The sequence below is a fragment of the Coenobita brevimanus genome, chromosome 59, assembly GCF_032717465.1.
Source record: "Coenobita brevimanus isolate Jiangsu-jjx chromosome 59, ASM3271746v2, whole genome shotgun sequence".
NCBI classification, from domain to species: Eukaryota; Metazoa; Arthropoda; class Malacostraca; order Decapoda; family Coenobitidae; genus Coenobita; species Coenobita brevimanus.
In genome coordinates, this window is record NC_137012.1 from 29,555,653 (window position 1) to 29,565,652 (window position 10,000).

Consider the following 10,000-nt stretch of genomic DNA (forward strand, 5'->3'; position numbering starts at 1 on the left):
AACATCTAAAACTGCAATAAATGATGTAATTAATAAGACTATCCCAATATAATGCCCTTTTACGATTAGATATTTACCTCTCACTTTCCACTAACCATTCTTCCTATCATCAAACTTTTTAGATTATACTTCGAAAAGTGTAACATTACTACCATGAAAATATTATATCATCACCATCACTCAGTCCTGCAAAACCTTATCCACCTATTTCGCCTTCTATCAAACTTAAAAGTTACAACATTTCGTTCACTTTATGTAGGTAGACATTTTCGTCCTTTTGTAGCTCATTTCTCATTTCTTAAGGACAGAAGAAGACATTACTATTGTGCTACACCCTTTACATGGCACTTCTTCGTGATGAGCACCATAATCTAGTGTTCATCCCTTGCTATGGCTTATTATTTAAGATGGTGTGATGGCAATTTTAGGTCAATATCCACTTTAACCTAACTTGGCCTGAAACTGACTAGTCTTCTTGAATGCTTAGCTGTAGCAATAGATTACCACTAGAATAGGATGCCAGTCACAAAGAAGTGCTATGAAATGAAGGCAGAGTAGTAACATTGTCTTTTTCTGCTACTGAACCACGTGTCATGAGTTGCTAACGGATGAAAATCTGGGCCAAGTTAAGGTGAAAAAAGGAACGCTGAAGTGAAGACAGTATGAGACTACTTATTATACTGCCAAAAAATGAGAGAGAGAGAGAGAGAGAGAGAGAGAGAGAGAGAGAGAGAACTAACATGGTACAAATTATCATAAATATAATAACTGCTCCCAGGCGCGATTTTCACTCCGTTTTCTATCTCCTCTACCACAGAGTTAATGTACAGTCGCGGACAATATTCCATGACCCACCTCTCCCCGCCAACTCGTACATGTGACAACACTGTACTGGATTAGCCCCCCTGGGTATTTAACGTGGCTTAAAATCTAATCCCACCCTTCCTCCCTCTCCCCTTCCCTCCCTACCTCTCTCCCCATCTTCCTCATCTCTTCAGTGAATCAGAAAAAATGGGGAAAGAGAGAGAGAGAGAGAAGGAAGGAATTACACAAAGGGGTAAAAGGACAATGGAGGGATAATAAAGGGGAATAAAAAATGAAAGAAATGAAAGAAATATGGTGTGTGTGTGTTCTTACCTTACCTAATTGTTCTTACCTAATTGTATCTTTACAGGAATGAGTCAAGCTCGTATTGTCCCGTGTCTTAGACCATTTTTATCGTACATATCCTTAAATTTGTGAATTGTTTTGGCACACACTATTTCATTCGGTAGTGCATTCCATTGATCAATTGCTCTGTTTGGGAAACTGAATTTCCTTACGTCTTTATCACCTCTCTTCTTATGCAGTTTTTTGCAGTGTCCTCTTGCTGATGCTTCTCCATATGTTAAGTAATCATTTATGTCTATTTTCTCCTTTCCTGATATGCACTTATATAGCATTATCATGTCACCTCTTTTCCTTCTCTCCTGTAGTGTTGGTAGATTCAGTTTATTTAGTCTTTCTTCATAGCTTAGGTCCCTTAAGCTTGGTATCCATCTTGTAGCGGCCCTTTGAACTTTTTCAATCTTGTCTATATGCTTTTTGAGATGAGGACTCCAGACTACTGATGCATATTCCAGGGTTGGTCTAATGAATGATGTTATTATCCTTTTTAGCATGTCTTCATTTATGTATGTGAATGCTATTCTCATATTTGCAAGCAGTGTATACATGTTCCGTACCTTCTCGCTGATGTGGTCAGCCGGAGATAGTCTGTTATTGATAATCACACCTAGGTCTTTCTCTCTTTCTGATGTGTATAGGGTTTTATTTCCTAACTTATAATCCCAATCAGGTCTTTTTCCACTTTTACCAAACTTGATTACATGACACTTGTCCACATTGAATTCCATTTGCCATGTACTACTCCATTCCACATTGAATTCCATTTGCCATGTACTACTCCATTCATGAAGTTTATTTAATTCTTCTTGTAGCTCCCTACAAGAGTCTGTGCTAGTAATTCTCCTTTGTATTTTTGCATCATCTGCAAACATATTCAGATAGCTCTCATTTCCAGTGTTACTGTTTATATCATTTATGTACACTAAAAGCATGATTGGTGCCAGCACCGAACCCTGTGGTACTCCACTAGTCACTTCTTTCCATGATGAGTAGTTTCCTCTTAGTACTGTCCTCATTTCTCTTTTTATGAGAAAGTCTTGCATCCAACAAAACAGTTTGCCTCGAATTCCTCCTTGATGGTACAGCTTCCATAAAAGTCTTTGGTGTGGTACTGTGTCAAAAGCTTTCTTGAAATCAAAATAGATACTGTCCACCCATCCTTCCCTTTCCTGTATTGTGTTTGTTACTCTGTCATAGTAGCTCAACAGATTAGTAACACATGATTTTCCTTTTCTGAAACCAAACTGTCTTTCTGTTATCATACTGTGTTTTTCTAGATGATTTACCCAAGCTTTTCTTATAAGTTTTCTAATACCTTGCTTACAACACTAGTCAGTGATACTGGTCGGTAGTTGAGAGGATTTTGTCTATTTCCTTTCTTGAATAAGGGGACTATATTTGCTTTTTTCCAAATATCAGGTAGTTTCCCTTGACTCAAAGATTTCTTGAAAATTAAAAATAATGGTTTACTTAACTCATTTGCACATTCTCGTAACACCCAACATGAAATTTCATCAGGACCACTTGCTTTTCCTCTGTCTAATCCACTTAACTCCTCTTGTAATACTTTTTCTGCTATTTGTATATCTGGTAGTATGTGTGGACATGCGTGTTCCACATAGTCTCTCTCAAAATTTTTTTCTTCTGTAAAAACTAATTGGAAATTCTTATTTAGTGCTTCACAAATATCTTTCTCTTGTGTATAAGTGATTCCCTCGTCCGTGATGGATTGTATTATATCTTTGACTTTGGTTTTGCTTCTGATATAGCTGTAAAACAGCTTTGGTGTGTGTGTGTGTGTGTGTGTGTGTGTACTACCTTGAGCACAGATGTGAATTGTGAGTCACTCTCCAAACACCTGCTGTACACACACACACACACACACATACACACACCTGTCCGCCCACAAATATACACACACATACACCCTCGTCTGTCCGCTCCCTTCACACACACACACACACACACACAAATGATGACATATTTAGAAAGGCTTTGAGACGTACTGTACACATCTAAAAATACCACAGCAACACACACACACACACACACACACACACACACACACTATCCCTCCAACAACCACCCCCTTCCTTCAGCTCCCTTCCTCACTCCTTTTCTCTCCCTTCATCCCTCACCATCCATTACTCCCTCTCTCACATAGTAATTATCCTCCTACTCAAATATTCTTCAGCATTTTCTTAGCGTTAGCATTCCACTGTTCGCCAAGGCAGTGACAGGACTCGGGGAGAAAGACACAGAAAACCTTATCCTTTACCTGTAGAACTTGCTAATTAACCTTAATCTCACCTGTACAACCTGACAATATTAGCTTTTCAGTAGAATGGGGTTTAAATGTAGTTATATATATTTTTTTAGCTTAGTTACCTGACCATCATTCTCGTCCTATTTCCAGGTAAAGATGGGGTGAGGTAGAATCCGGAAACAAAGATGGAGAAAGTACTAATTTACTCAACACTCTAATCCCTCTCGGTCGAAAACTCCCTCCTAACTGAAGATGAAAATACAGGGTGGTCCATATATAACACAGCCCTCCTCTCGTGTCTTGCGAGGACGGCTCAGTATGCTCAAGTGAAGATTGCAGACATTTTGAGAGCTTCGTGAAACTACCAGTCAGCTATGCGATCAGAAAATGCATAAAAACAGACACTATAGATGAAGGGAAGGGTCGTGGGAAGTAGGAGATGATGCAGAACACACTGGTAACGGTGAGCCAGCCCTGCAGCACAAGAGAACATAGATCATCTTGTATATAATAGAATACTGTGCTGAGGATGTCAATCTGCACCTCACCTGTAGCAGCTGCTTGTTGTTTGCGTCGTGCTGTGATCCGAGGTAGAGGAAGGGCAGGATCCTGGTGGGTCCGACATTGGCGACGGGCATGCAGGGCTGGGACTGGGTGGTAAGAGGGGTGCACTTCTGGCTGGAGTCCTCGCAGAGTTCGGGGTAACGCGCCTGGAACTCCAAAAACCCCCCTGTGTGTGCGTCGGAGGAGGAGAGGGGATGGGGACAGGGGAAAAAGGGTGAGGAAAAGGGAGAGATGAAAGGAAAGGGGGAGAAGGGGGAAAGGGAGAGGAAAACAGAGAGGGAAGAGAGAAAAGTGGTGATGAGAAGAAGGAAGATGGGAGGGAAGGAAGGGGAGGAGGAGAGTGGAAAAAGGAGGGGAGGGGAGAGGAGATGGGTGAAGGAAGTGGAGATGGAAAGGAGAGAAGAGGGAAGAGGGGGGTGGGGAGAGGAAAGAGAAAAGACAGAGATGAGGGAGATGGAATGTGAATGTGTAGGGATGTTGAGGTTATGTGTACATGTGTGTGGTGGGGGGAAGGAGGGAAGAGGGGACAGTGAAGGGGAAGGATAGGGGAAAGGGGGCAGTGAAGGGGAAGGAGAAGGGAAAGGGGGCAGTGAAGGGGAAGGAGAAGGGAATGGGGGCAGTGAAGGGGAGGGAGAAGGGAAAGGGGGCAGTGAAGGGGAGGGAGAAGGGAAAGGGGGCAGTGAAGGGGAGAGAGATCAAGGAAGAGGAGCGAAGACAAGAATGGGGGGAAAGGGGATAGGTGCAGGAGAAAGGGAGGAGAGAGAGAAAGAAATAAGGACAGGGATGAGAGAGAGAGAGAGAGAGAGAGAGAGAGAGGTGTTGGAGGTGGAGGAAAGTGGGAGAAAGGTGTATGTGTATGTAGAGAAGGTATGTGTATGTGTGTCAGGGAGAGAGGGAAAAGAGTATGTGTATATTTAGTAAGGGTGTTTGTTGATATGTGTATGTGTTGGGGGTGAGGAGGGGGAGGGGGTGAAGGGAATGTGTATTTTAATAAAGGTGTGTGTGTGTGTGTGTGTGTGTGTGTGTGTGTGTGTGTGTGTGTGTGTGTGTGTGTACCGTCAATTGATCAGAATGCACAGTTGTCCGAGCATGTAATTGTGCAATCATGTTGGCGAGCAGTGACGGCGTGTTGACAGAACAGGAAAGGCATCAATATGCACAGTGACGATGTTCAGGCATTCCAGGTGATCAAAATGCACACCGCAGGTACACAGGAGCCCAACCCATCATCAGACGTTGCAGTAACCACAGGGATGGCAGACAGATGGCATTGTCGTGGAGGTTTGATATGCAGGGGAGGAAGATCGGATCCCAGTTTGTTATCGGGCAGACAGATGGTGATGTAGGTGACGTTTGAGAGAATACGCAACAGTGGAAGTTAAAACCCCGCGTTGTTGTTGTCGGTAACACGGACAAAGGGGAGGGAAGACAGTTGGTGTTGTGGTCCATGATGTTTGGAAGGCAAGAGGTTATGGAAGAGAGAAAAAAGGAACAAATTAATTACAATCTCACTCATTCTCACCCCCTCCCCATCAACCTACATTTCCACTGCCCTACCAACAACTCTGGTCACCATTCAGCTATTTATCTTCAAGTTCCCAGTCAAATCCCAAGCTTCAGGTATGCATTCTATCTTCTATTCCCCATTCATGTTTTGCAGGACATGGAAGGAGTCCTGGGGTACCGCTGATAGGACGAGGTCTTTCTGTACCTTCAACTATCCTCTTTATTAACTCCTGCAATGTTCCTGTATTAATTTCCATCCCCATCATCTACAACCTTCCTTCCATTACCCACGCCCATCTCACTCCATCTTTCCCTTTCCAGTCCACCTACATTTCCACTTCCCTAGTAACAACTCCAATCCTCACTCTGAAATCCCCGGTCAAATTTCCTCCCTTCCCTGTCTGATCTTATTCAATCGCTTCCTCTTCAATCCTCCATCAACGTACCGGCCAGGAGATAGACGGAAGGAAAGGCACGTCCCAGTTTGTTGAGGAGGACGTGGAGGAAGGAGTCCTGGGGTATCGCGGAGAGGGTGGGGGCGTTCTGGTCATACACGATGATCTCCATGTTGCGGTGGAGGTCCAGGAGCTGACACGCCTGGCCGAGGTAGTCATGAACTGAGATCTGCGGGAGAAACGGAGAGGTCTGCTAGTAAGAGAGAGAGAGAGAGAGATGACGTGTGTGAGATATGAGAGATAGGTGAAATGAGAGAGGGGGACGTGTGAGAGATGAGAGATAGGTGATATGAGACAGGGAGACGTGTGTGAGATGTGAGAGATAGGTGAAATGAGAGAGGGAGACGTGTGTGACAGATATGAGATAAAGGACAAACAAACTGTACTCCAAGATGTGAATTGAGAGAGAGAGAGAGAGAGAGAGAGAGAGAGAGAGAGAGAGAGAGTATTCTTCATCTACACTCGAGTACACTACAAGTGGAAATCGTAAATCACGCAAGAATAGACATAAGCAGGTGTGTGTGTGTGTGTGTGTGTGTGTGTGTGTGTGTGTGTGTGTGTGTGTGAGCAGGTGAGTGCGAAATTAAGTGCACGTGTATAGCCATGTGTGTGTGTGTGTGTGTGTGTGTGTGTGTGTGTGTGTGTGTGTGTGTGTGTGTGAGCAGGTGACTGCGAAATTAAGTGCACGTGTATAGCCATGTGTGTGTGTGTGTGTGTGTGTGTGTAATATGTCCAAGGGTACAGGTGTGGCTAAGAACACGTAGGGAATAATCTAATGACTCTCAGCACGTGTCTGAAAAAAAAAAAAAAAAAAAAAAAAAAAAAAAAACTCCCCTAACCCCTATTACCTTGTATTTTGGGCCTCAAATAACGCTCCAGGTGTCTTACGTGTTCCAGGGTCGGGTCGGTCTGCTGGTGTGGGCGTGTGGATGTTTCGGAATCTTCGTAGTGTTGATTGATTTACAAATTTTATTGTGTAAGGTTTACATAATAAAAATTACACAAATGGCGCACCCCCTTTGTGTAATGTAGTCATAAATACAAACATGGGCATAGACACACACACACACACACACACACACACACACACACACACACACACACACACACACAATGGATTTACATGTGTGCAGGAGAATGTGAATGTTTGGATGCTGAAGTGTGTGTCAAAGTGTGTATGGGTGTGAGTGTAAGTGTCGATATGCGTACGTCTGAAGGAGTCCATGTGTGTGTGTGTGTGTGTGTGTGTGTGTGTGTGTGTGTGTGTGTGTGTGTTTAGACATCAGCATGGGTGGCGCGCGCGTGTGTAGGTGCATGGTGTATGTATGCGTAGGTGGTGTGTGTATGCGTAGGTGGTGTGTGTATGTGTAGGTGATGTGTGTGTGTGTAGGTAGTGTGTGTATGTAGGTGGTGGATACATGTGTAAGTAGTGTATGTATGTGTAGGTGGTGTGTGTATGTGTAGGTGGTGTATAGATGTGTACGCGGTGTGTGAATACGTGGGCCGTGTGTGTATGCGTAGGCGGTGTAAGTCATGTAGCCTAGGTGTGTGTGAATGATGGAAGTGCACATATAGGTGATTAATATGTACACGTAGAAAATGTACATTTGATGAAAAGAATAAGAATCTACCCAAGTGTCGGTCAAATATGATAATCAACACGACGCCCACATCAGCAACAACACAGCGTCACAAATCTTCTCTTCTGCGCAACCTTGATTTATCCTCCGTGCTCAAAATACCCGCGCTCTCCCCATCCGCCCCAGCCAACCTCTCACCACCATCGTAAACACGGGAGGTATATTTAGCTTTTCTGAAGGTTTTAGTCGGAAATAAGTTAGGTCTAGGGACACAATTTTGGAACCTATTTACGTAATTTAGGAGGCGAGTAGTTCTATTTCCGGTTTGCGTAGAAATGAATCACCGCTAACTTGCTGGAAAATGTCGTCCTTTTGCAGCTAATTTCTCGTAACTCTATGGCAGAATAAGATGATACTGTGGCTCTAAATCCTCTCCATTGCACTTCTTCGTGACTAGCACCATATTCTAGTGTTAATCTCTTTGTAATAGCTCAGCATTCAAGGTGGAGCGATGGCAATTTTACGCCTATTTAAAGTGAATAGAATGGAGGATAAGTTTCTGAATTTCGTTTCTGACAATTTACATTTCTCTCTCTCTCTCTCTCTCTCTCTCCCTCCGAAATTAGAACTTGGGGAACGGGACTATTCAAATCTTTTTATAACTTTTAAATATTTACCAGTGGAGCGGAAGAAGCAGAAAGAGAAGGTCGCTTACAATTACATTCTGGGTAACATTTCGAATTTACGTTTCCATGGCGACCGTTCAAACAGGACGGTCCAAACATAACGCTTCTCTTGCACGCCATCATGTAATTTTTTGTGCGTTGTGGGGAAGGCTTAGTTAGTGTTATTCATATTTATCTTCAGCCATTTATTCATTTATTACGCCTACTATATACACTCTTTTTACCCTTACTTGGCCTCTCTCTCTCTCTCTCTCACACACACACACGCACGCACGCACACGCACACTCACCGAATCCTGCTGCAGTCTCTTCTTCCTGATTTTTGAAGACCACACGTTGATGGAGTTGTGGATGTGACACGTATTAAATTCACAAAAAGTTCGACTATCGATAATCAGGGCCTGGGAAAGAGAGAAAATATGTATCTATTATTATTTGTCTATCTATCTATCTATCTGGCTATCCTTTTCTTTCCTTCTATCTATCTATTTATGCACCTATCTTTTCTGTCTTTTATCTATCTACGGTATAACTATCTATGTATTTTTCTTCGTTTTTCTATTATATATTTTTCTTTCTATTATATCTATCTCTCTCCTTCTATCTACATATCTATCTATTCATCTATCTAATCTCTCCATCCATCCTCCTTTCTTTTTCTTATATCTGTCTATCTATCCTTCGGTCCTTTCTCTATCAATTTCTTAGTTTCTATCTATCCATGTATGTATGTACGAGTGTGTATGCATGTGTATGTATATATGTATGTATTTATGTATGTATGTATCTATCTATCCATGTATGTATGTTATGTACGTATTTATCTACCTATGTATGTATGTACGTATCTATCTATAAATGTAAGTATTTATCTATCTATCCATGTACGTATGTATGTAACTATAAACGTATGTATGTATGTATGTACTGTATGTATGAATGTATCTTCCTATCTATCTATCCATCAACCTATCTATCTATCTACCTATCTATCTATCTTTATCTATTACCAAATCTACTCACCTTATCACTCTTAACCAACACTGACAATTTCTGAGGAGTCACCACTTTGATTGTCTCCATGGCTGGCTTCTCTCTCTCTCTCTCTCTCTCTCACTCTCTCACTTTCTCTCTCTCTCTCTCTGCGTCTGCTTCCCCTGCGTCGTCAGCTGCCCCCGCCCTCACTCTGTCTGCTGTCCGGCGCCACCTATGGAAAAAAAAAAAAAAATAGCAGGGTTTATAGCAGTAGTAGTAATAGTGTGGTGGTGGTGGTGGTGGTGGTGGTGGTGGTGGTGGCGGTAGTAGTAGTAGTAGTAGTAGTAGTAGTAGCAGTAGTAGTAGTAGTAGTAGTAGTAGCCCCAGGTTCATCTGAAACGTGAACCCAGTGGCCTGCAGGCTTGGGTTCATCCTCGGTTCACCATCCCACCTCTCTCTCTCTCTTCCTTCCTTCTTTTTTAATTCTATCTATCTCTCTATCTATCTACAGGGAAGCAGTTGAGGGAATTTTGTATAACCAGGCAGTTGGGCGACCGGGTTAGATCAGTGTCACCACACGAAGGCGAATCAAAGTTACGTAGGTGTGGTGCTTACAGGTGAGGCAATCAAGGTCATTTCCCCATTCAGAATCTAATTAGCACTCTTAATTACTCATCAATTAGGCCTAGCACCTCGTATTTTTTTTTTCACCGGAGGGAACTGGGTGCCTCTTAAAACCTAAATGCTAAGTGGGAAATTTGCGCCTCCTTGGTTGCTAGTCAAACCTACCTGCCAGTCACA

The 10,000-nt window shown here is 42.8% G+C and overlaps 1 protein-coding gene across 1 annotated transcript in view; it reads right to left on the bottom strand.

The window, feature by feature from the left end:
- Positions 1–10,000, bottom strand: part of LOC145402826 (uncharacterized) — a 44,399-nt gene that overhangs the window by 33,315 nt on the left and 1,084 nt on the right. The window contains exons 2-5 of the mRNA XM_080274735.1: positions 9,248–9,431; positions 8,515–8,625; positions 5,950–6,127; positions 3,982–4,163 (exon numbers count right to left, since the gene is read on the bottom strand). Of these exons, the coding sequence (XP_080130861.1) occupies positions 3,982–4,163; positions 5,950–6,127; positions 8,515–8,625; positions 9,248–9,307 (531 nt within the window). The 5' untranslated portion in view covers positions 9,308–9,431. The remainder of the gene's footprint in view (positions 1–3,981; positions 4,164–5,949; positions 6,128–8,514; positions 8,626–9,247; positions 9,432–10,000) is intronic.